General features: G+C 40.8%; 1 protein-coding gene across 7 annotated transcripts in view; it reads right to left on the minus strand.

Annotated features, from left to right (window-relative positions):
• Positions 1 to 6310: 6310 nt before the first annotated feature.
• sptbn2 (spectrin, beta, non-erythrocytic 2) overlaps positions 6311 to 26984 on the minus strand; it is a 68871-nt gene continuing 48197 nt past the window's right edge. For 5 of the 7 annotated variants that reach the window (XM_058626729.1, XM_058626726.1, XM_058626730.1 and 2 more), the window contains 26 exons: positions 26631 to 26894; positions 26337 to 26548; positions 26018 to 26155; positions 25681 to 25900; positions 24983 to 25519; positions 23193 to 23395; positions 23003 to 23093; positions 22745 to 22891; positions 22296 to 22559; positions 21423 to 21647; positions 21210 to 21299; positions 20112 to 20390; positions 19890 to 20020; positions 19595 to 19799; positions 19132 to 19506; positions 18798 to 19042; positions 18571 to 18709; positions 18349 to 18433; positions 17799 to 17995; positions 17537 to 17664; positions 17372 to 17447; positions 15843 to 15914; positions 14172 to 14350; positions 10559 to 10732; positions 10026 to 10068; positions 6311 to 9916 (listed from right to left, as the gene is read on the minus strand). In XM_058626729.1, coding sequence (XP_058482712.1) covers positions 9704 to 9916; positions 10026 to 10068; positions 10559 to 10732; positions 14172 to 14350; positions 15843 to 15914; positions 17372 to 17447; positions 17537 to 17664; positions 17799 to 17995; positions 18349 to 18433; positions 18571 to 18709; positions 18798 to 19042; positions 19132 to 19506; positions 19595 to 19799; positions 19890 to 20020; positions 20112 to 20390; positions 21210 to 21299; positions 21423 to 21647; positions 22296 to 22559; positions 22745 to 22891; positions 23003 to 23093; positions 23193 to 23395; positions 24983 to 25519; positions 25681 to 25900; positions 26018 to 26155; positions 26337 to 26548; positions 26631 to 26894 — 4932 coding nt within the window. In that variant the 3' untranslated portion in view covers positions 6311 to 9703. The remainder of the gene's footprint in view (positions 9917 to 10025; positions 10069 to 10558; positions 10733 to 14171; positions 14351 to 15842; positions 15915 to 17371; positions 17448 to 17536; positions 17665 to 17798; positions 17996 to 18348; positions 18434 to 18570; positions 18710 to 18797; positions 19043 to 19131; positions 19507 to 19594; positions 19800 to 19889; positions 20021 to 20111; positions 20391 to 21209; positions 21300 to 21422; positions 21648 to 22295; positions 22560 to 22744; positions 22892 to 23002; positions 23094 to 23192; positions 23396 to 24982; positions 25520 to 25680; positions 25901 to 26017; positions 26156 to 26336; positions 26549 to 26630; positions 26895 to 26984) is intronic. The other 2 variants (XM_058626732.1, XM_058626733.1) reach the window with 1 other exon arrangement.

Consider the following 26984-nt stretch of genomic DNA (forward strand, 5'->3'; position numbering starts at 1 on the left):
GTGGGGGAAGGCTCGTCGGTCCCTGTGACCCCTGCGCCCGGAAGGGTGAAGAGTGCCCCAAGGTATTTGGGGGATTACAAGTGGTCTCAATGGGGTTAGGGGACTGGTGGGAGAGAAAATTGATGTGTGCTTGTGAATAAAGATGTTGTAAAAAAAAAGAAAAAGAAAAAAGGGGAACCTGTACTGGGGGTGGTGGTGTAAGTGGCACCTGTGTGTGCATGTGTGATTGTGGTAGTGTAGCGTAGCTACGTTTAAGAGCACGCCCATCCAGTGTGTTTACGTTAGTTCAGAGCAGTGTGTGAGAGACATGTGCTGTGGCTGCAAAGAGTTACTAAATAAATCTAGCCGGGAACGGCGAAAGAGAGAACACGTCTCCTCGTCACTTGAGAGTGTTACAATATATATATATATGTATATATATATATGTATATATCAGGGGTCGCGTTAACCGAATATTTTCCGTCATTGACCGTTTTTTTAAAACGATGACGGAAAAATCTGAGAGCCATCCGTCATTTTGACAGATTGCAATTCACACCCCTAAAAACTATGTTGATAAAAGAGGTGAAAAAAGAGGGATAGATGCAGATGAAGGACAAACTCAGCCATTGGCCTCAGCGGAGCGAGGAAGCGGCAGTAAGGAGGTTAGGCGAGTTCAGTGGGAGCGGGAGTTCTCCTGGCTGAGGAGGGCGGATAGAAAAATGTTGTGCGACAAAATAAAGATTCCCATCGGAGAATCTGAGCATAATTTCTGACCTGGACACCGTACTCAATGCATCTCGCTATCCTTGTCGTGCTGACAGCACGTTAAAGAGCTATGGACAGGAGGCTTTGGAGCGCGTCTGTGACCGGTGCAGCTGATCCACTGGTGCAGAAGGAGCGCATGTTGCGGGATTTCCTACCACGCATAACTACGCGCAAGCAGGCACGCGATTTAAGTCCATGTGGACCAGGAGGAAGGTGTGAGACTGTGCGTTTAGGCCACAGGTGAACTGTTCATATTCCACTGCAATATGAACAATGCAATTGAATATGTCATTATTATCATTTAAAGTGACCGGTAAAAATTGATTATCACGGGATTTTTATGACCCTTTCAGTCAAAATGACAGACAACGAAAAAGTCTAGCGCAACCTCTGGTATATATATATATATACATATATAAATATATATGTATATATATACATATATGTTGTTGATGTTAAAACTGCGTTCTGGGACACAGAAAAATATTTATTTCAGATTTATATTTCTATTATCTGCTGCTATGTTCCGCCGAAATGTATTCTGGGATACATGGCCATTCCAAGTACGCTTAAGTCACCTCCAATGCATACTTGGTAAAAATGGGCGGAGCGAGAACACTTCCGGGTTTAAGAACCGTCCTCGCTGTTCGCTTAATTGAGAATTGGAACAGAACTTGGACTGAGACTGATGACGTTTTCACAAGTACGGGAGTACGCAAGTACGCACAAGTATGGATATTGAGAAACGGCCACAGTGAGTGCCGAGCATCCGCTGAGGTGGAGCTGATCACCTCTGACAAACGTCTCTGCCAAACTATAAATACGTCATATCTTAATACACAAACCTCATGTTTGAATTCTAAATAACTAATTTCTCGCCTCAAATGATCTTAAAACTGTGTTCCGGGACACAGAAAAATATTTATTTCAGATTTATATTTCTATTATCTGCTGCTATGTTCCGCCGAAATGTATTCTGGGATACATGGCCATTCCAAATACACTTAAGTCACCTCCGATGCATACTTGGTAGAAATGGGCGGAGCGAGAACACTTCGCTTACTTGAGAATTGGAACAGCACTTGGACTGACGCTGATGACGTTTTCACAAGTACGGGAGTAGGCAAGTACGCACAAGTATGGATATTGAGAAATGGCCTCGAGATTCAGAGGAAAAGATGGTGGTTCGCACTCTCATTTACCGACTCCGTAACTGTGTTTTCCCAGGTTGGAGAGAGAGCAGAACTCTGTGAATAAATATCTTCGGTTTCACTAACTTGAAACGTGTAACATTTATATGTTTTTCAAAGCCCACAGAGAGCCAGTCCTCTCCCACAGTTCTTCAGAGCCTGCAGCAGCCCTGTCTCCTTCTCAAGGTAAATGTTTTATTTTCTTAAATGTTCTCAGAGACAATATAATAAGCATATGTCATTTTGTAATGTCTGTATCACACTTATACTGTACTGAAACAAAGGACAACACTGTCCATGATGAAGGTCTGAATGACCTTGGTGACACTGTTTTATATAGCCTACATATTTATATGTTTTTCTTGTTGTGTATACTGTATGTTATAGTGTTTTATGTGTTTTACAGCTCATACCCAGTGTAACTGATCCCATCAGCAGAACATATGGATGAGGAATGAGCTTGATGCGTTGGGTCTGTGGCCAGGGTCACCACGTGCTGTACGTCACCATTTAAAGAGGATGTCAGCAGTGCAGCTGCCAACAGGTCATTTGTGCAGGTTCTGTCACCAGCCTGTAAAGCAGGGTCCCAACAGCACTCATATTCATGCCTGTTTCCATGATGTGCCAGAGAAGTATATCTATTGCCCTACAAATGTGTTTCCCCTGTACAAGACACAGGGCTTGGTCAGGGGTTTGGGGGAGTTCCAACAGTCTGACTTTTATGAGGCAGAAGACATCAGATGGGCTGCAGAGCAGAGGAAGTAGATATTTGTTTATATAAAATCATGGAAAGGATGTAGAATCAACACAACACGTTTATTTAAATTCAAAGACTGTTTTAATGGCTTTCTTTAAACTTTAAACACAGTTTCTCTCCTGTGAAGTACAAATTTGGCACAAAAAAGGCATCTTGATGTTTTAAACATGTTAGTAAATCTTTACAGAGAAACAGAGAAATACGAAAGAAAAAAAGCACTACACAAATCAAAAGAAAAAAACAACTGACAAACCGAAGTGGTGGGTGATCGATTAAAGATCAGACATGATGCTCTTTCAGAGCTGAGAGAGAGAGAGAGAGAGAGAAATACTCACAGAAAACACTGGTGGACACTGAAAGAGAGCACACAAACCACACAAGTCAGGGAGGGCAAGAGAGAAATGGCATGCGCACACACACACACACACACACACACTTTAGTTTTGTCCAACAAGCTCACTGGAAGTAAACAAACAACGTTAACTAGTACTCGTTTGGTTTCATATCTAAGGAAATCCCAGGTAAAAAAAAGAAGATACATTCTTAATTTGATTTATATACTAGCGAAATGTCATATACATGCTAATATAAACATTAGCCTAGCCTACCTCCAATAATTTGTGGACACACTAAACCACTTTATAAACCCTAAAGCTGTGAAAACTAAAGCACTACATGAAGAATTGAACCTCTAACCATATTTTTTCTTTATTGCTATGTTATTTATGTTTTCATGTCAACTATTTCTCTGTCAGCTGGACTATAAACAGTCCAGTTCTCATCTGGACCGCCTATCAACTGCTCTGTAAATGATGCAATAAACCTGGCTCTCCACTTCATCCACCAGCAGCTGGACTCCTCAGGAACCTACACTGGGATCTTGTTTATGAACTTCAGCTCTGCCTTCAGCGCCACTCTCTCTGCTCTTGTCCAAGACAAGTACGCCCAGACTCCATGTGCAGGTTGATCACAGACTTACTGTTTGACAGTAAGCAGCAGGTGAAGCTAGGAAGGCAAGACTCTAACCTCGAGACCATCAGTGCTGGATCCCCTCAAGGCTGTGTTCTTTCTCCTCTGCTCTTCTCTCTCTACACCAACAGTCACTTGTCTGTCAAGCTCCTGAAGTTTGCAGATGACATCACGCTCACTGGACTCAGACATTGATCACCTGGTGTCCTAGTGCAGTTTGAACAATTCAGAGCTCAATGCTCTTAAAACAGTTGGGATGGCTGTGGGTTTAGAACCCATCCCCACTAATTTCCTCCACCCTGAGAGACTCCCTAGTTGACATTGTGGAGTCATTTCACTTTAGCTCAATCACCAAAAAAGCAGTTCAGCATAGGATGTTCTTCCCTCAGCAACCTGCCAGTAACAATAATGGTGTACTTTTACACCGCCATCACGGAGTCCATCCTCACCTCCTCTATCACCATCTGGTTCACTGCAGCCAACAACAGGGGTAAGGGCAGAGTGTATTAGACTTAGACTTAGACTTCCTTTTATTGTCATTGCACAGAATACACAGCAGTGAAAACTGGCAACGAAATTTCGTTGCTTGGCAGCAGATAAGATAATAATTATCTGTTAAGCAGAGAAGGTGACTGACTGCAATCTCCCATCCCTCCAGGAACTGAGACATACTGTACACCTACAGGACCCTGAAGAGGGCAGTTAGGATAGTGGCTGATTCCTCCCACCCAGGACACAGACTCTGGACCTCCTCCACTCTGGCAGTGGAGTGTGGGGTGAATGATTGATTGCTACCAAATTGCAGTCAGTACAGGGTGAGGCTGTATTTGGAAATTGTGAAGGACCAGGTTAAGCATGAATCAAGGACAGCAGGTCAAAGTGAAAAATATAGGGGTTTTATTAGCCCAAAGTATTTACAAATAAAGATGGCAACAAATCTAATAATAAGTGACAAAACTCTAACTGAACTAAATTACCCTAAATTTAAGAGAAACATGATTTAAAAAAATAAAATAAAAAATGAGACACCTCCTTTGACCAAGAGCCACCTCCTCTATCTTATGCCTGCCTAATCTCATATACCACACTGGACAGTCCATAGATCATTTCAAGGGATTGATGGTCTTCTTTATCTGAGGAGTGTAGCAGGTTGCCATAACACCCCCTGGCTGTGGTTGAGTGCAATCACTCAAGTTCATCTACTTAAACGGCTGCAGTTCAGCAGCGCATTCTTTAGCCACAAGGGGGATCTTTAACTGCTTCATATGGACAACTATTGGGGTGAAGGTGGCTCAGTAGTAGAGTGAGTTCTTTGAACTGGAAGACTTTGATTTCCAATGTTGTTCCTCATGTTGTCTATATGCCAATATGTCCTTGGGCAAGACACTTAACCCCATGGCGACTGTATGCATAATGGGTAACTTCTGCCTAAACTGAAACTGCATGAACAGCAAATTCATGGGCTATTGCTTTCAACTTTGGGGTGACATGGGGAGCCATGGTGCATTCCATTTGTAGTCGGAACATTAAATGTCCAAGGTCATGGGTCACCCTTCCGACGTGAAAACATGGCGCACACTCACTAATTCTGACATGGGATTCCAAGATGGCTGCCTCTATACAAACACTACTATTTCTTTTTACAGTTAATAGCACTTCTGTTGTATTTGTTTGACAGTACCAGTCATACACATGGTATTGTTTCATTTCTAACTGTAGACATGTTTCTACACTGTGTTCACAAAATACCATATAGAGCAGGGGTGGGCAAGAGGCCACATGAGGAACAGAAAATATAGTTGGGAAACTCCAAGTTTTTAGGCTACGTGTCAACAGATGCAGCGGATGCCGCCGGTGACCCCAAACTTGCTCCTTATGGGGTGGCTGGATCCCTTACTCTCACAAGTAATATATGGCCAGACAGAGTTGCTGAGCCGGCGCCGCTAGAGACATACTCAAGTTTTAGCTGACCAGTTCTGGAGAAGTTTCATTCAACACTATCTCCCGACTCTTCAAACCCGCTCTAAGTGGCCCAGCTGCAACCTGGAACCACTGTTATGATAGTGGACCCACAACTGCCAAGAGCACATCGGCCAGTTGGCCACGTCACTCAGGTCATCCTAGGGCAGGATGGTAGAGTCAGAACTGCAGTGATCCAGGTTAAAGACAAGACCTGACCTGTCGCTCATCTTATTGCTTTGCCTGCCCTCCTGGACAATGACGATGCCCTACCCTCTTGACAAATGGGGGCGGCTGTGATGAAGGACAGCAGGTCTAGTAAAGTAGAGAATTTGAGTGGAAGAACTGGATTGAAGGATTGAAAAGAAACATCTGGAGTCTTGTGCATTCTGACCAATGCCCCCAGGCGGCCACAGACTATAAATACCAGCAAGTTATAGTCCTTTACACAACAACAACATTTATTTTCTAATTTCCAATTAATTTTACATGGGTCAGTCAAGAATGGCCATGCCAAGGTCTGATAAAAGTTATTCTAAATTCTAACAAGCATCTGTCGGCCTCTGTTGCTCATATTGCAAGCAAGTGTGGAAGCACACAGACAGACAGAGCCACCAAAAACTAAATACTTCACTCCCACTAAAAAGAGACACAGAGACTTCTCACCATTAAAACTGCCAAAATCAGATTCATTCATTAAACCATGTTTTATTATTCTTATATTAGATGTGGATACACAAGTCAACAAACAAATTATTTCCAATTTGTAATGAAAATGCTCCACAGCACACTGACATCGTGTGGAAGGGTCTGGTATTACAGACACATACCTGAAAATGGATAACAGTAATCATTTTTCAATAGGTTGCATTAGTAACAGCAGTAGTAATAGTAACAACAGTAGCAATAATGATAACAATAGCAATTAATTATAGTAGTGGTATTAACAACTCTGCATTACAGAGGGAGGAACAGACATTTGTCAAAAGTCTAGAGAGCTAAATGTTGTCAGATGGGCTTATCAAACGCATGGACAGACTTGTGGATGAAAAAATACAAGCTCCTAACTGGACAGCAGATATCCAGCCACCTTCTACAAAAGGAAGCTTAAAATGTAACCGGTCTGAGACCTAATAGTACCTCATCACTAAAAGTAATTTTCAAAACTTTCTCTGACATCAATACACACAGGTCCCATGTTCTGCTCACAAAGCTCACCGGTACCACAGTGCTTTCATATGCAACATCCACTCATGGCCAGCTCAGGGGATCATCCAGGTCACTCTGCATTAAATACACAGTACAGTATTAAAATATGTGTGTGTGTGTGTGTGTGTGTGAAGGAGAGAAAGAGATGTCAAGTAGAATGTTTTTGTGTCACAAGACCAATTTAGCCAAACTTGAAACTATGAAACATAACACATTCAAACAAGCTGTTAAGAAAATACAGCATGTAACTAAAACTCCCTAATATCAAATGGATGATGATGTGTGTGTGTGTGTGTGTGTGTAGTCTGGAGCAGAGGAAGTGTAGCAATCGTCACTTTAACAGCTCAACCCTCTGCCCAGGGATAATGATACACACTGTTCACAGACTGCACTGACCTCATTGATCTGGTTTGGCCTGAAGCTACAGAGGTCTGTCACGCACCCACAATGCAATGCTGATACAATTTGAAGTTGGTGTTATTAACTGAACCTGGTTCTGGTCACGTCTCTTCTTTATTTGGGTGGTTGTCTGTTTCCAGTAATTTAACTACAATAACCTGCACAGTTTACTTCCACCTGTTTGTGTTAAAGCATCAGCTGAGTGTGACATTCATGTAAACACACACATGCAAGTAAAGAGTTAACTTTCAAATTGCAACCTGCAGTCGACATTAAAGGTCCAGTGTGTAAAGATGTAGGAATGTTTTTTGGCAGAAATTGATACTGATATTCTACACACAAGTTATTTTTAAAGAGTACAACTGCTTCAGAATAAAAATTGTTTGGTTTGTGTAACCTTAGAACAAGCCTTATTTATATACTTACAGAGGCAGCCATTTTTCACAGACAAACCAGCCACAGCATTTAAGAATGTGAAACTGCAACAGTTTATATTATATTCTGGTATTTAAGATCCCACTGTAGTTCCCTTGGGAAAGGGAAAAAGAGAGTCCTCTGTTTGTTACAATCTGCAGTATCACCATTGGAGTTCACTAATTCTTACACACCTGACCTTTAAAGATAAAAACTTAATTTAAGTGTGACTGTTACTAATCAATGCAGTGATCTCAAGAAACGTATATATGTACTGTATACTGTCACAAGTAATTTAGCTGCTCTCAAACCTGAATATGAAGAGCTGTCATGTTTCCAGAGGACATCAGCACAGGGAAGAGACCATGAGACACACATAAGTATTAACCTACATGAAGTCATATATAGAGCTGAAACAATTATTCGATTACTAAATTAATCGACAACTATTTTGATAATCGATGAATTGGTTCAAAGCTTTTTTCACGATTAAACAAGATTTCCAATTGTTTCATCTTCTTAAATGTGAGTATTTTCTTCATTTCTTTGCTCTGGATAACAAAGAAATCATTAAAACAGCAGCTCTAGTCATATACCACATATGCAAGAGCTTGTCTAGGAGAATGCATGTTCCCTCTGTACAGACACTCATTTGCTCAGAAGGCAATTTTTTTTGTGAATTCTTCTCATATAAAAAGGTGTCTGAATAGAAGGTGGGTTTGTAAAAAAAAAAAAAAGAAAAAAAGAAAAAAGCGTTCAGTGTATCAAGTAAGGCTTGGTGAACCCCTGTTAATCAGGGAGCGAATGAAATGCATTCTTCACTGCCTGTCAAATTTCACTTTCACTTCCTGTCTGTCCTGCTCAACAACTATGCCATGCCTTCACACCACCGTTATTAGGAGAAAGAAACAGAATAAAACCGCCTCAAGGAACTTCATTGGCAATGTCAACTTACATATAATAGTAGAAAGCGAAAATCTTGTCACACATTTCACTTTTCAAAATGTAAAGACATCGGGAGACTCTATACTTAAACTATTATCAGCCTCCAGCACCTTAACAGAGAGCGAGTGAGGGCAACTGGTGACATTTCCTTCCACCTGATAAATTGACCTATACATAATAAAAACCAAAAGCAAAAAAAAAGCTAATTCCATGAAATCATTCCAGCAATATTTGGAGCTTAGTCTGTATTTGCCATACTGAAAAGCAGCGTTCATGTGGTCACGTTTAATTAGGTAGAACATGAACGTGCAAAATCCACAGCACCACAACTCTCAGACATATAGTACACACACACACACACACACACTAGAAAACTAATCTCCTCTGCTATGTACAGAAACAAAAAAAGTTGAAAATCAAGCAGAAAAGATCACTCAGCAGAAGTAATCAAATACAGGCAAAATTAGAATAAACCACTTATTAAATATATAATTTTCCCACTGAAATTTGTGATCACAAACTGCACACTGCTAAAAGTTGTTTTTTTCCTCAGACCTAAATAAATCATTCCTAAAAAAACAATAAAAGGACAAAGCCCAACATTCTCCACTTAGCTAATTTTATTTTTTCCACAAGAGGATTATCTACCGTCAAATAAATGTTCTCAAAGCAGAAATAACAAAAAGATAAATAATAATTAGAATAATATCATTAATATTGTTCAGTTTAATAACATCAACACCAAGAACAGAAAAATAGACTGATGTGATCCTTCCCATAGAGAGAGCACAAAAACAATAGAAAGCCACCATCCATCCAGTGTTTCATTCCTGACGCAGCAGCATTAACACGTTTCTGCTGGTCACTCCCTCATACAACAACCACACCTTCATCTTACTCTCCTGCTGTGGATGAGGACTTTCTTTATTGGGTGCAGCTAAATGTCATATGGGAAAACAAAAATTTAAATGACAATAAGTCATAGAGAGCAAAAGGAAGAAAGCACTTTCTGTCTTCATTTCTTGGGGCTTCCTCTGAAAACAGTGTGTTTGATCTGTTTTTACTTTTCTTTCTGCCTGCTTCTGTCTTGAAAATTACTTGAAAAAAGAAGATTCTATTTCTTCTTGCCAAAGAAGCTGAACCTCTTCTCCCGATCCTTGTCTTTGCCCTCTTTATTTCGCATGGTGACGCCTCCAGTTTCACCTGAGCTGGGGGAGATTGGAGGCATGGTCATGGCATGGCTGAGAGCTCGTGGAGCTCCAGGAGAGTCTCCTGCTCCTGCTGGAATGGAAGTGATGATGGAGCGTATCCAGGAGCTCATCTCCACCTTTAGACAGACCAAACACATCATTAGACTTCAGGCAGAGGCTCTTCAAGGTAAGTGGAGTTTTTACACAAAACTTATTCGGAGTCAAATTATCTTCCACACATCTCACCTCATCCTTTGCTTGGAACAAATATTCTTTTCCATCTCCTAGCCTGCAGACACAGCAGAAGAGGTGAAGTATTAGTCAGAGATAACCTGTAATCTGCAACACATCCCATTCTTTTGTCATTGTCTCTTTTATTATTTATTTAATGCAGCAGTGAAACAACTGCACTGTTTCAGGACTGTTTGTTCTGAGTTGGTTTTTCAGGTCTATACAGAATGAAACATTAACAATCTTTTTCTATGTCGATTTCCATAAAGACTGCATTGTTTCATGAAATGTCTTCATTCACAAAAAAAAACACAAAATAACCTTAAATGCTGAACTACAAATGGCCATGTACAGGCCGTACATGGCGCTGTAGTGCTGCTATGACATTGTTTCCCCAAAGTAGCATATTGTTGTCTACATGAAATCATACGGGTGATATTTTAAGATTTTCACACTCTTGGACCAGTTTTTTTTTTTTTTTTAAAGTAGCATTTCAGGGCTCCCAAAACACTGTGTGTGTGTGTGTGTGGATAAAAAGTCAAACTCACCTGAGCTTGAAGACGTGTTTCCTCTTCTTATAGTCATGAGCTACTTCACACACAGCTTCTCCCAGGCTGATGGGAACCTCACCATGATATGGAACACCATTGCTGGCACTTTTGTTGTCCTTATAGAAGCCAAGACTTCCTTTTCTTAGCACACAGTACACATTCTGCCAGGACCTATGGGAGCAAAGCAAAGGCATTAGGAGCAGCATGCGAGTATATTAATATTTTCTACATTTGTTATCTAATCTGTAATACTTTCTTTTTTATATATCTTACATTCTGACTAAAGGTTTTTCCTCACTAGCCAAATATTTTATTTATTAATTTGTCAAACTTGTATCCAGCCAATGTAGGCTTGGCTTGTTCATCAGCGACAGAGTTTCACTGAGAGATGATGGGGCTTTTATTTTTCGGATCAAGTTTGATATTTTTTCAGTGTTTTGCTTTTGACAGGTTTCTATCTGTGGTGATGTGAAATAAAACATTTAAATGTGCAGATACACACAGCAGAGAGTGTTTACAAACAATCGGGACCTTCCTCAAATCATCAAACTGACAAATCACTCTTAAGTCTGTCCTGAAGCAGTGAACTGTAAAGTACAAAGTGTAACTTAATCTAATTTTCAAAAATGCCAAGAAGTGGGCTTTACATACAAATGCACAATGTTTTATACAAATTTAATTTTCATTATCACAATTATCATTTTTAAATGGAAATGTAACCAAATCCAAGCCGCACAGGAGTGAGAAAAATAAAAGAAAATTGCCTTTCTTTCCACATCTGGAGTCAAATAAGATAATATGAGATGAGTGAATAAGCTGTCTGTCACAGGTGGGTTTCAAACTGCAACCCCTTACCAGCTGAGCACACGGCCAACGTCGATTTTTTTGTCCAAGCTGGCCATAAATAATACATTATAAAACCAAAGCTAAGGGTTGGACTTTGGACATGCCTGTTTTATACCCATTCACACGCTGTAGACAGCCATCAGGAGGAAGTGGGGGGCTGGGAATTAAATCCACAACCTTCCAATTGAAAGACATCTCACTCTACCACTGAGCTACCATCCAACACTGAAATGTGAACCATGCTGCAGCTGTGTGTTGAGTGAGGCAAGGCTCTCGATCACCCACACCCAGGGGTGTCTTACTCGTGGGGGATGTGGGTGTTTTAACACCCCCACGTTTCCTGGTGAGGGTTCAGATCCCACACTTTTTCTGCAGTTTTTCTGCTGTTTTGCACAAACGCCTTACTACAGTCAATCTGTCTCTCTGGCCACTCTGTGTCTGCACTCGCACTCTGTGGCTGCCTCCCTCCCTCTCCCTCTCCCTCTCATGGATGTACGATAAGCACCGCCCCCTCTGCCTTGAAGACAATTTTGTCATGGTGGCCACTCGTGGTACTGCAACAAAAAATACTCATGCGGCCCAAAAGCAATTTTCCCATTGACCACAATAGTTTGACGCATATAAAACTGTCCACAGGACACCTCGAGACATGGACACAGGCATGTATAGACCTTTATATTGTATATTTTTAATTCATGGAGTTTCACATTTGTAAAACCTTCCTAAAGGCCATAAAATGTCCAGAAAAATCTTGTTTCCCAGAGTAAACTTTATGAGAAACGTGAATAAATGAAGGCAATGAGGGGTTTTCCTTTACATTTTTTAAAAAATATTATGACATAACAGGTTTAAGTTATTTATTTGTGGATCATTAGATTTATTTTCAAACGTATTATTGATGTATTAACGAGCTGATATGTGGATTCATACTGACATCGTGAACACGGGGAAGATGACAGTGTGGACTGTGGAGCTGTGATGATGTGATGCACTGAGACCTGCAGTCACTTCACCGCTAATATGTTATCGTCACTATCGGTTCATAAAGTTACTGATAAATGTGATGAACACATGAATTAGAGTTGAAGATAAAGATGTTGAGTGAAAGAATCTGGAGTTATAAAACTACTTTTAACACAGTGTTATTGTTCCTAATAATTTGATCATGAGTCTGCAGGTTTTCTGGCCTGACTATTTTTATATTTTATGATTATTATATTTTTGTAATTTCCCATAAATTGTAATTATAACGATAAGTTAGCTTTATTTGTAAACCACCTATACAAATTAAATGAACCATTGAATTGATCATTTTAACCTGTAATGACGTCATTATACTTTTCAGCTTACTGTACTACTTCACTTTTTCTCTGTGAGATGAATAAAGTATCTATCTACTATTCACTATTTTGACATTCATTTACAAATCCATGGTTTAAAGGCCGAAGCAAATGTGCCATCGGTATTCATGAAATCTGCTTGCGCACGTCAGTGTACTCCCATCATGCCTTTTGCTGTTTATGTACGCGCCAAGCAAGTTGAGAACGCGGACGGCTTCACATAGTCGAAAGGCATTATGGGAGTAACACTACTGCGCATGCTCTTGGGGCAGCACACCCCGGAAATAAACGCGGAAGTCAGAAACGTTTTTGGCATATGCGCTGGGTGAGCAACTCCATAGGAATAAACGGAGCCAAAGGGGCGGTGCTCTATCCAGTTCTTATAATACATCCATGGTCCCTCTCCTATTGTTGCCTCAGACATGACACCGGCTTTGAGTGTGACCGGCTGATGATTGGCTGTTCTGCCTTAAGTCCCGCCTTTTCTTGATGTGTTAGATTTATCGTTCAGCTCGTGCTGCGGAGGCAGGAACTAGCTAGGTTCATAGTTCACACACTACAGAGTTTTGACTTATTTTCCGTTACTGTCAGTTTTGGACATATGGAAGCCCGAAGTTATCAATATTGATAATAAAATATAAGATAATATTTAATTATCATATCAAGAAGCTGTGTTAAATACCTACGTGAAATAATTGAGAAAGTTGTTCAAACCCAATTAGGCATTCATTTTCACAGATACAATTTTTATTTTATAAGTCATGTTAATTTTTTTAAATCTGTTTTTATTTCCTGTTAGTTTGTAAATGTGTTTATTATTTTATACTGAGTGTGTTTTTATACTTTTCTAGTATCACTCATTTAAATGGGAAGCTTTTTATATCTTGTATTTTATACCTTTTGTACCCTTCTGTCATTGTTTTTATTGTATGGTCAAAAAATATGAAAACATGTGAAGCCAACGTTATTGGGTTGGCAAAATTGATTAGTTTGTATAAATGAATTCAAATAAAAACATGCAGTCATTAGGATTCTCAATGCGTTGGTGATTACCCCCCGACGAACCACATCAATCCCCTGCAAGCTTGATACGCCCCTGCCCACACCGCACTTTGAGTGGTTGAACGAGAATGACGATGAAGTGACAGCTCCTGCATTTATAAAAAGGGGAGGAGCCTGGAATAACGAGCCTCGCACTAGTTGGACAAGAGGGCGACAAAAGAGTAGACCAGTGTCAAGAATTTAGAAGGCAAATGGCAAAATTGAATAATTTCAATATTAAAAGTGTTGACTATACCCATGTTTTTTTCACGTACTTTTTATTCAGTAAAGTAACTGGGCACCATCACTTGATCTTCCTGGGAAGCCATTTTTTTCTGGTCCTCAACAATTTACGCTTGGTGAGTATGGTGAAATTAAGTTACCTGGTTGCTGCCTTTTTGCTGTGGGACTCCATCTCTTGTTTTCGACAGAGCATTCCCTCCATGGTGTCTGGGTCGGACTCTGCTCCACCCCTGTTCGGTAACGTGGCAGAAGGCTCAAGACGAGAAGACGCCAGCCCACTGTCCCGACCAGGTCCGTTCACCGACTCGGACTCCGAGCCCTGTGGGTTGAAATGTATGTGTGAGTTGTTAAAAAGGTAGAAAACACGGGGACGGAGGAAGGGAGCAGCAGAGCAGGCATTCACAGTCACACGTGAAGAGCCATGATGACGTTTGCTTTGATGGCAGCCTATGAATAGCTAAGATAACAGCATAGCAGCTGTGTCTCAATTCAGGGTCTGGATCCTGTGAAGTGAAGGAGGGAGAGACGGAAGTCATGCGCTGTTGAAATGAGGCGGTCGAGCCCACAACAACGCACAGGTTTCCCCTATTCTTCTCCTATCAAATCTGTCAGGCTGTACACCAAAAGGGTAAATACTGTCCTCTACAGTTCAAAGTCGTGACTCACAGTTCTCCTGCCCCTCGAAGTCCGACTGTTGTTTTAAGCTCTAATCAGCCAAAACATCCCCACAAATCTGGTTTATTTACACATATTCTTCTTCATATTATAATAATATGAAGAATCAGCTGAAATTACTTCAAAATATATCTAATTTAATCATGATTATAGCTCCACTGTTCTCATGTTAATAAAGTTTTACAAAAAAAACGCCTGTGGCGCTGTGATGCATTTTGACAACATCCTAATGATGCATCATTTCTTCACAGGATCCAGACCCTGGAATGAGACATGGCTAGTGTGTGTTCAAAGGGTTCACATAATCACAGTAGCAGGACACTGATATTTACTACTACAGTCACTCACTCACAACAGTTTAAGAAACCACACATCTGGAAAACATGCACTGTTACACTAAACTTGGAGAGATTAGCTAAAATACAAGATATATCGGTATATATTCTAAAAATATCCAGATATTATTTATAAGTCAAATTGCCCAGCCTTACAGAAATACCAATTTGATCTATATTTTGATATATATTTCGATATCGAATCGCCCATTCCTCTCTTCAACGTATTTGTAAAGATTTTTTTATTTATTACGAATCATACAGATAAACTCCACAGAGAAAAGAATGTCTTTAAGCACTTAACTGTGAAAGTAGCAGGCAGCTTTTTTAGCTAATAAGATGCCTGTGTTTATGTTATTTTTCCTTAATAAAGTCTTGAACTGACTGAATCAAAATGACTTTTACACTCATCACAGAAACTGTATACAGACACACACAAGTAAAGACTCAACGATACATATAAATAAGCCATATCACCACACAAATAATTCTGGGCCTCACATTTAAATGGACTCTTGTCCTGGTCAATATAAGCACATATGCACCTGCAGACTGCACACATCATTGATCCATGATGACAATCTCTTGATGAATCTGCATCATGCCATTAACAGAAATGGGGCTCACAAATGAAACTGTGTATTGCATGAATAAATAATTGAAGCAATGAACTGCATCTGCAACTGAGTGCAATGGTTTTGTGATTAAAGAACGTGGGAACTGCAGTTGACCAGGAACTGAGCAAAGGCTATGTAGTGGACGAGGAGGAAGCTACAAGTGTGTCCATGGATTGGTACTCACACGCTCCTGCTGCTTTGGCTTACACACACGGGATCTAGGTTCTGATTTCTTTCCCGTTGATAACGACAAAGACTGCGGGTAAAGACGCAATAAGAAATTGAGGAAAATTAGTACATAGTTTTCAACTCTAGAACCTTAAGGGATAGTTCAGGTTTTTGAAGTGTGGTTGTAGCAGGTACTAAACATTAGGTACTGACACAGCCTTAGACAGCAAAGACACGAGGAAAGACAGATTTTAACCAATAATTGTTAGCCAAAGGCTTAGAATCTATGTCTCCTTAAGTCTACAATATGGAAATAATGTTTGCCACGTCTTGCCATTGGAAAACCTTTTCTGACTGCAAACTGAAGTTTGTCACTTTTTAATCCGTTCACTCTCCTGCACCAGTCTTCTTATTCTTCATTCGGCTTCACCCTTTGGGGCCCCACAGTGGATCATCTGCCTCTATCTTGTCCTATCCCTTGTGTCCTTCTCTGTTACACCAACTGTCCTCATGTGGTCTTCCTCTCTTCCTCCTGCCCAGCAGCTCCATCTTCATCATCCTTTGTCCAATGAGCAACGTCCACTACATGGACATTGGCTGTTTGCAGTGACAGTGTTCTCATGGTCAAGCTTTGCAAGTGCTTGAGGGATCACTGAGGAGATTACTTTTTTTGTGGATCATTTGAGGAGGGGATGTCTCATTTTAACCCAAATGGCTACAAGAAATGCTATGCCCTTCTCTCTGCAGAACCTTACAGGCATACACATAGAACCTGCCTGGCTTTTTCAGTTTCTCTTCATGTGTTATAACCAAGTGGTTTGGACATTTCTCAGATTTATGTTCAACACCATCATAGAACAGTTCTAGCATCTTCTGGCTAGTGCAGCAAAGCATAGTTCTCCAGTGATATGAGACCAAACAAACCAAGCATGATGTGTGTAGCTGTACTACACACAGTAATACATAATAATATACATTAATGAAATAATATCCATTTCATTATGTGACCTTACATGCACAGAAACCATTGATTGGACTTCAACAGACAGAACAGAAACACACTTTTATACATCATGTATGACACACACAGCTTTGGAAGTTGTTAAAACCCAAAGCGAACATGACATATTTTCATTGCATTCGGAAACTGTTGCCATGTTTTGATAATTTGTCAGGAATATAACAATAAAATTTGAATACTGAAGGACCACTCTAGAAAAAGACATTTTTATATAGATAAGAATTAATGCAAAGTTTTGAATCCATATATTATTTATTTTGCTATGTATGTATAAATAGGATGTGTATCTTATAAAGGTCATTGTTAAAATGTGAAAGAGCTCCTAGATTAAAATAAAATAAAAAAAAATTATCAAGGCATCAGCATTTAACATTGGTCTCTTCTTTGTGTCAAACATTCATTTTTTGAAAAACAATGCGGCATGGAAAAATCACTACAAAACATGAAACAATAATCAGTGCAACAGAGCACAAATTGTGTAAAACTTATTAGTATCGTGACTGCATAAATAAAGTATGTCTCACCTGAGATGTTTCATTGTCACTGTGTACTCCATTCACTGACACTGACTGATTCAATGTGGTCTGGTCCAGACTGGTTCTGTGTTTGAGAGAGAGAGAAGCATGTCAATAAAAAAATAACATGGACCACAATGATTGTGCTCTACTCATAAGTCCCCTTCAGTTTACCTGGCTGCAGAATTATGTAGCTGACTCTCTGTCTCTGATTGTACCACTTCTTCAGCAGGGGATGGTGTAGGGGGTCGCCGGGCTCTTTCTTCTTCCTCCTGTCTCCTCTGGATCTCTTGCTCCTCCAGCTGAAAAATAGGAAATCAGTAATGCAATCTAAACCTAACACTTAATGAGTGAGAATTTTCTCATCTACCAAGCCACAAAAAAAAAACATTCACAAACAGATGAACTGATGCTAGGAGGATATGTCTGGGCTTACTGTAGTGAGTTTCTCCAGCAGGACAAAGCGGTCTTCCCAGGCTGCAGCAAGTTTTTCAAAAGCCTCGTGGCGCTTGATTAGGCTCTCTACCTCATCTACATTTGAGCCCAGCTCTGCTGCTCGCACCAGAGGTTCTTGCCCGACCAACCAGGACTCTGCCACACAGGCATCTCGTCCAAATTGCAGCACCTCCAGCACTGAGATGCAGAGAGAAGGGAAGAGAAAAACATTCGACAAAGATTGAGATGTTAAAACTAACAAGTTCACACAACAAGTATTAAGCCAACAGTCCTGCACCTCAACACAAAGCTATTTGTTTGATGTAAAAACAGACAAAAACAGGCAACAGCAAATTGTACGACCAAAGAGAGTAAGCTGCAGTATGACTGAAAACACAAAGAACCATCCATGAAAAGATTCAGCAGAGAATTTTATGATAATGATATTTATAATAAGTGTAGCTTGTTTGCCATGATGGAGGTGAGGCTCAATTAATTGGATTTGTCAGTAATGACACCGAATTTTGTGCACCTGGCATACCAATTCATACCAATTTGTAAGTGGTCCATCTTGTCTTTCCACTTTTTGTTGATCTTATCTCTTTTTTCCTGGAGCTGCAGCAGTTTCTCACGAATCTGTGAATCAATCAAGTATTCAGGAAAGTTGAAAGAAAAGGATTAAGTAGGAATCCATGATCATGATGTTCTTTTTTACTCAAGGCAATTTCTTGTTGGTATACATAAATGTGATTGCAGAAAAGTTGGAACAATACCTCATCAGCTGCATAGTGATTATTGTTGATGAGGGTGTTTCCCATCTCAATACAGGCAGTGAAACTATCTGCCCTGGTCTCTATCTCTGACTTGATGTCTTGATGATTAGCAATGACAAGGCCTGCAGAGGATACATCCCTGAGATAACAGATGGAAGAGAGGTCACATTTAAATATACACGTAACACTGATTAGAGGAAACTTTATGAGTGTGAAATAACATTCACCTGGGACTGTCATGTGCATCGATTTGCAGGTTTACACCGTCCATCCATAGTATGAGGTCTCGCACCATGTTAAAAAAGCGGAACTTCTCAACTGTGTCCAGCAGGAGGATCCTGCGAGCCTGACCAGCCTGGAGCAGGCCCTCCCAGGCAGAACTCACAGCATGTTCACTCCTGTTGATGTCATCAGCTTTCTCTCCAGCGTATGCCTTCTGCAGCCGTGCTGCATCATCTTGTATCTGGTTCACCTGAGGGGTCAATAAGAAGAATCATTCACAATTCTATTCACGTTGCTCTTCTTACTCATGTGAGATCCAATCATCAACAGATGGCTGACCTGTCCACTAAGTGCCTGGATGTCATGTTCAAAAGTGTTGTGCTGCCTGTGTAGATGTTGGACAGTGTTCAGATCACGGCCAAGGTCAATTGGCAGTGCCTCCTGCTTTTCCTTAACACGTCCAAGCACCTCCATGGCATCTTGATGGAAGCGATGCAGCTCATAGGAGGCGGCCAGCATTTGTGTGCGAGTATCAATCAGCTCCAACAGATCTGCCCAGGCCTCGTTTAAGCCGTCCTTCCACTCAGCCACGCTGGCATTCTCAGGATGTCCAGACTCGATCAAGTCATCTGCCAGCACATTCACGCCATCTACTCGCTCTTGGCCAATGGTGCTGGTGTCACGGGCAAACTCTCTGAACTTGTCCCTGAGCATCTACAGAAGAAGGGAAATCAGGCCAAATGTGATCAACATAATAAATTGAGCTGAATAAATTAATTGAGCTGAAAAAGAAAACACTCACTGTGACATGTTCATAATCCTGTCCTAGTTCATGGGAGCCAGCAACCACCTCCCTCTCAGCTATCCACTGCTCCAGGTCATCCACCTCCCGTTTGAGCTGAGTCAGACGCAATCTCTCCTGTAGCCGCCCATGACGCTCCTCCGCTAGGTCCTTCAATCCTGCATAAAGCTTGTCGACCTGGGCTTGCCGTAAGGTGATTCTCTCACTGTTCCATTATAGAGAAAAAAAGACTTATCAGTTTTTGTTGCCGAGATGGTATAAGTAACAGTTGTGTCAACATTCACAGCTACTTGACCTCTCTGGGTGTTCACTGGTGACCATGAGGCGGCTGCTGTTGGCTAGCTGATGAATAGTTTGGGCATAGTCTTCAAGTGCCTGTTCCAGGATTTGATGCTTCTTGACCATTACTAGTGCGCTCTGCTCATCCTGCAAGAAAGAGCAGGATGTGATCATGTTTTCTCACAACATGAGATTGTAAAATGTTAAAGTGGCAATCGATGCCTTATTTTTGGTGTACCTTGGCCTTTTCCTCTGACATCATGTGTAGCTCTTGTTCACCCATCCAGGCCTCTGCCTCCGCTGCATCAGCATAGAACTGCTGGGCACGATTGGCCTCTATTAGTCGCTCATGACGTTTGTCCGTCTCTGCAATCAATTGGTCCCAAAGATCCTTCAGCTCAAAAAGACGCTCCTCTAGGGCAGACTGCCTCTCACCATCTACCTGGCTCTGAGTCTTTCCTCGTCTATGGATATCATCAATGCGGGGCTGGTGGCCCTGGATCTCCTTCTGCAATGTCTGGGTCAGACACAAAGAGGGTGTTCATGGGTCGACAGTTTCTACTATTCATGATTGAAATTTACGTTAAGTGCAATTTGTGATATAATTCCTATGAGCCTTTAACCTGGCTAACATCAGACTGCATCTCAATCTTATCTGAGATTGAGTATGAGTCTGGTAAGGTGTGACGAACAGACATAGATCAAAATGTCTCTGTAGGCAATTGGATAGAACAACAACCAATCAGACCAATGATCTGGATGACGTATGCAGAGCAACAGAGAACATGTCAACAAATGTGCTTGCTGTTTTCTAGGAGCGATGGCTATTATCTAGTAATGCCATCTAACGACTTTGCCCGAGGGAGCTCTATGGAGCAAGTCACTTAAAATGGCAACAGCCAAATCAAAAGACAGCTGCTCTTTGGTGGCTGCCATGTTGGATGCATACAAAAGCTGCTCGACCTCACAACTCTGTCATGATTGTGTTAAGCCTGCCTCTAGATTGCCTGGGAAAAAACCTGTGAGCTGTTTGAAATTGGTTCCCTTTTTTACCGGTCTTAACCACTGAGCTACCCCACACACAGTGGTGTAGCATGTACTATTTTAACTGTGAATTCTCCAGATGATTTAATGGAAAACCATTTGTAAAGGTGAACAATATTATTATACAGCAATTCTGTACACAGATACACTATACAACACAGCAAAATGCTAAGTCATTATCAATCATATAGGATAGGATCTACAATAGGATCAAATACAGGATTAATGATCTATACCGATTTGTGAGACTACACAATTTTGCCTTATAAAAACAGATTTGTCCTCATTTTACCTGATTCTTCTTGATTAGCAACTGAACAGTGGGCAGGTCTTTTCCATGGTCTGTGGAGGTCGCCAAGGGCATTCTCTCTTTCACCCACAGCTGACAGAAAAATGCAGAATAAATAAAACACAGGCATCAAAGCAACATAGGATAGAAAACCAAAAATAAAACTGACTTCACACAGTATATAATTTAATTAATAAAACAGGTAATCCAAATTACAATTTCATCCTCCAAATCTCTGTTGAACTGATGTGCTTCTTTGGAGGCAAGAAGTTGCTGTCTCCGGACTTCAAGAGGCTCCTTAATTCTGGAGAAGTTGTCAGTGACACGCCGTTGTTGACCATCTACTTCAGCCAGTCCAGTGTCCTCCTGGGACAGGGCCAGAGCCTGAGACTGCAGGGACTGCACCTCCTTCTCTCTGACATCCATCTGGTGCTCTATCATCTAAACAGACACAGACCAAAAATACAAAAAAATAAATAAATATATGACACTTGACTGTACAAGTAAGTATGGCCAGTTCCAATAAACACACTCAACTCAGGATGTTCAGAAAAATTAGACACAGATTTTTTTTCAGGACATTTAAAGTGATAGTTCTTTTAAGTGTGGTTGTAAGAGAAACACATACTGTATTATAGCCACTTGGAAAGAAACTAACCTAATATCTACACATAATATATATATATTGCAACAGTCCTTTAAGAATATGTGCATTTTTAGCACACAAGGATACAGCAGTTGATCTAATGCTGCCTTGTTTGGTGTCACTGTGGAAAATTCAGCCAAGGACTCCAGACAGTCACAACATTATACATGTGAACTCACTGATGGAGGCAGTAGTGGATCAACAACTCCTGCGTGGTGTGGTGCAAAACGACTGATTTGAGTGGTTTGCAAAGCTACACAAAAACGTCTGTTTCCAGTTGAAAAATGGCAACACAGATTATGTGTCAGTGACTCATACAACCACATTTAAACTATATCTTTAATAGCTATCATTTCTATGTTTTGTATTGTAAAATTCTATTATACAACAGTTCTCAGCAAAGAATATTTGAGATGACGATTCAATTGCACAGGGCTGTTTACCTGATGCTTCTTCAGCAGGATGTTGACACTGGTCAAGTCTTTGCCATAGTCATCATTCTGCAGCTGGCCCTCTAAGTTTTTCAGCCAGACATCTAGAGAGGAGCAGCTTTGTGTGAAGAGCTCTGCCCTGTTAGCGTCAAACAAACACTGGGCCTTGGTGCGGGTGGTGTTTTCCAGCTCCTCCCACTGATGCTGTAGGTCTTCCAAGGTCTGCTGGACAACCGGTTTCAGCTCAGGCTTTTCTGCCACCAGAGCCTGACCCTCCTGTTAGAGAAAAATAACAGCAATACATTTTTATTTACATAAATATTGGTGTAAAACAAAGATGTAGTCAGATGACCCCCCCACTGCAATGTAACCACCTCTTATAACTGCTGTCCACATCTCACACACAAATAACTTGCTGAAAAGTTCCTCTTCCCTTAAATAAAGCACACATATTGTCTCACTTTGTCAATTTTGTCTAGCCAGTCTTTGTTTGAGGCCAGCTCTGCCATGAAGGCCTGGTGCTTCTGCCACTTGCTGTGAAGATTTCTGGCCTCATCATAAGACATGTCCTGTGCTGTCAGCATCTTCTCATTGATCCAAAGTGTGAGCTACAGAAAAGAGCATATCATTACATAATTATTAACCTATTTGAACTCAAGCATATTTATTCATAAGCAATTACTATAAGTAATCTAATTTCATTTTTAAATTGTTTGTACCTCTTGCCCATCTTGGAGGAAGTGCTGAAGTTCACGGTTATCCTTCAGCTTTGTCAGTAGTTCATTTGCAGCCTGTTTATTCTTAAAATGCCTGACGAAAATTAAGGAGAACATGAGGCAAAAAATCTAAAAATAAAGAAAACTTACATTATTGAAATTTTCTTCTCCCTTCTTAAACTTTCACTCTAACCTTTCTTGGATGGAGTCAACTTTTTCCTGGATCTTATCAGAATTTGCATTGGCGTCATTAATGAGGCGCCGTCCGGTCTCCACTACACCCGTTATCTTGTCCTCGCTGGCCTCTGTGGTAGTGAGGAAATCCTCGTGCTTCTTAATGGCCTCTTCTGCTGCCTGAAGACTGGCAGGCATCTCTGTGTGAGACAGAACATACTCCTACACAAAGAGGAAAGGGGTGTAAAAATATTTTCTAAATTTGTTACAAGCAATTATTAAATTCCAATATTTTTCTTGATTTTGACCTTTGCCTTGACATAAGTAATTAACTGAAAAAACAAGCACAACTCAAATTACAGCAAACTATTTGAAAGATGGGTTCCAACCATCTTTTCTGCCTTGGCCACAGTAAATGTGTTACTCATTTGTTGCATCTCATGCACCTCTTGTTTACACAGCAGTGGCGGAGCAGCTGTGTAAACTGAGCTGCTGCTATCTTTTACACAAGGTTTGCCTATACAAAGGGCAATAAATATGATTATTAATATGCCTCTGTGCTCATGACTCGGTAGTCTCCAGTATGAAGCTGTGTAAATATGTGGCACCATGCAAATATTTCTAGTGAAAGCTGTCAGAAAACACAAACCTCCACAAAGGCCACTCGGCCTTCCACAGTGTTAATACAGATTTTACAATTTTTCACATTTCTTTCTGTACCAAAAATGTACCGCAACTTTTGCGTACCATTTTCAAAGCAATAATAATTGAACTCAAGTTTAATTATTATTAGGGCTGGGCAATAAATCAATTTTATTGATTAATTCGCATTTGTAATTTATGAGGATTTGGTTGTTATTAAATAGTTTTTTTCTATTACTTCCACTCTTGGGCTCATATATTTAAGATAAGATCCCTGGAAGTTGGGACATTGTTTGAAGCCATGTTATTATGTGCTTGTTTCAAGGCTTTTATTTTGTTGCACTTTAACCCTAAGGGGAACTTTTGTTGTGAAACGTGAAAAATAAATAAGAGCAAAACTTGTTTTTAATAATTTCTTTGTCATTTGTAGTTTGTTTTTAAGAAGAAAAAAAAGTAATTACATTTTTATGCCATATCGCCCAGCTTTAATGATTGTAACTGAAAAAATCCTCAATCCAGATCACCATGGAAATCTAATTTTTATCCTTGAGCCATAACAGTTTGAGTTATGCTGCTCACCAAAAGACACACATACTCCACCACAAACACAACCTCCTTGGCAGAGATAACAATTAATGGATCCAGGGCAAACCCCAGAGATGGTAGAAGAGTGCTTCTACTTTCAAATGTGACATATTGGATAGATATAAACATTAAAAATCACACCAAAAATACACGAGAGCTCTTATTACAAGAAGTGTGAAATGCAAATTTGACGTGGGCAGTGTGGCCACTCTAATTTGATTATGTGGGTTCCTTAAAGAAGAAATGGAAGATGTTTGGTGACACAGACCTGCTGCTGACACCTGGGTTCTTCCAGTCTTGTTTGATGTAATATGAACTTTGTTTTTCTCTTCATTTGATTTTGGGGCCACACAGACATTTTATTTATCTGGTTTTCATGAAATCCAAATGTTTCAAGAACTATAAATAAACCTTGTATTGTGGTGTACACCTTTTCGGACTACTTACAGTGCATCTTACTTGTCTTGTCCCAATTATTGTCCCAATCTGTCTGAATACAGATAAACAAACCACAAAACCCACACATACCGCAAAAAAAACCAAACAATCTAAGTAAACAGTATTTAGTTTTGTTGTTCTAACCTGGCTGTTCAGGAAGGCTTCTGCCTGCTTAACATCTCTTAAGAAAGTCTGGAAGTCAAAGGCTTGGGCCAAAAGACTATGGCGGTTCTCCCACATGCGACGCAACTCATGCCAGCCAGTATCCAGTGCCTGGAGCCTCTGAGCCAAGAACATGTGCTGGGCATCTGTCTGACCCTGGGTCACCTCCTCACCAACTGCCCGCATCTTCTCATAGTCCTCCTTATAGTTATCCACCTCATTCTTGATGTTTTCATGCTGGGTGAGCAAGCTCTCAGCCTCAGGCAGAGAAGTGGGAATGTCCTCTGAGGCCACAGCTGTCTGGGTGCGAGACAACCAGGACTGGAAGTCATCTAGGTCTCTGAGAAAGCCCTGCAGCTTGCTGGCTTCACCCAACGACTCCTCACGTCGCTTCATGGTGGCATTCAACTCCTCCCAAACTTCCTGAATCTCCGCCAGGCGCCCTTGAATCTCTCCTGCCTGATCTGGATGTTCCTTGGCTAGCTTTTCAGCCTCATTTCTCAGGTCATCCAATTTGCCCTAAAATATAGGGAAAATGGTATAATGTAGAAATTAATATTATTTCTTCACACAACACCCAGAATAATCAAAATGAATTGCCTTATTTTTAGATTATTAACTGTATTGTTTACTATTTATGTTTCCATCCCTCACCAACTGCTTTTTGCATGTAACCATACCTGAATGGCCTCCAGGTCCCTCTCCATGCCAGTGAGTTTGCGCTGCAGTGCCATCACTCCAGCCAGGTCATTACCCAGGCTCTGAGTAGATTCAATCACCTTGGTCTTCTCTCTCATCCAAGTTTGAATCTCATTACACTCCAAGTGGTAGTTTTGGATGTTTAGGGCAGACTCTAGGGCTTGCTTCTTTTGACCAGCCAGTTGTTCAAACTCTGACCATCTACGGACAACAAAAATGCAAATCTTGAGTGAAAGCAATTTAACCACTGTGCTCACTGAGTAAAAATATATTTTCTTGCAAAACTGTGGTTCATAATCTGCCTTTGTTTGCTCCGACCTGTTGTTCAGTTGGTGTCGTGTCTGGTGGATTTGGTCTTTGCTACAGTTGTCCGAGCCCAGCAGCTGCTCTGCCACCTGGTTCACATCAGTGACTCGAGTACCTAGGTTGTTCATTTCAGGTTCTAGAGTCTCAAATCTGTAGTGAGAAAGTAAAACAGCACCAATGAATTCACTTGGAAAAGGATATGGTAATTAAGTGATGTAGATGGTTGTTGACTATATGGCTGTAAAACCCAGTGTCAGTGTCCACAAATATTGAGTTACTGTGCAGTTAAGTTTGTGTAAATACTTTTCTCTTGTCGTTCTTACAGACTGACCTCTGCTGCACCACCTCTAAGTCCTCCAATTTGGTTGGGATCTCCATGTTGTGCAACCACTGCTCCTTCTCTTCAACCCAGAGCTGGCAGGCACCGGCTTCACTGAACATGCGGTAGAGGGCCAGAGCACCTTCCAGGGCCTGTCTCCTAGCTGCTGACAGAGTCTCCAGTTCTTCATAGCTCTGCTCAATAGCAGGTAAGCGGCCATCCACCTACAGTCAAGCAGTAAACCACCATTTAGTACACTTAATGACATGTCATTGTTGAAGAAATATGAAAACAAAACACACATACCTGAGAATTTTGTGCATAGACCTGTGGCAGTGCTTGGACCTGCTCATGCAAGGAGTCAATGAGGGGGCGATGGCTTTGGATCTCCTCCTCTATCTCCCTCTGTTTGCGAGCTAGGGTTTGGGTAGAGAACTCATCGTGGCCCACTTCCTGACTCGACACTTGTCTAAGAGTCTCCATGAGCCAGGCCTCCATGTCATTGGCATCTGTTTGGAACTGATGCAGGGCCACAGCTTCCTTAAGACTCTGCTCTCTCAGTTTGGTTGTCTGGGAAGTATGAAAAGCAGGTAGATTACAAAAAACAGAAACATATATAAGAAGAAATTTGATGGGAAAAAATACAGTAGTGATCATTAA

The sequence above is a fragment of the Solea solea genome, chromosome 4, assembly GCF_958295425.1.
Source record: "Solea solea chromosome 4, fSolSol10.1, whole genome shotgun sequence".
Classification (NCBI taxonomy): domain Eukaryota; kingdom Metazoa; phylum Chordata; class Actinopteri; order Pleuronectiformes; family Soleidae; genus Solea; species Solea solea.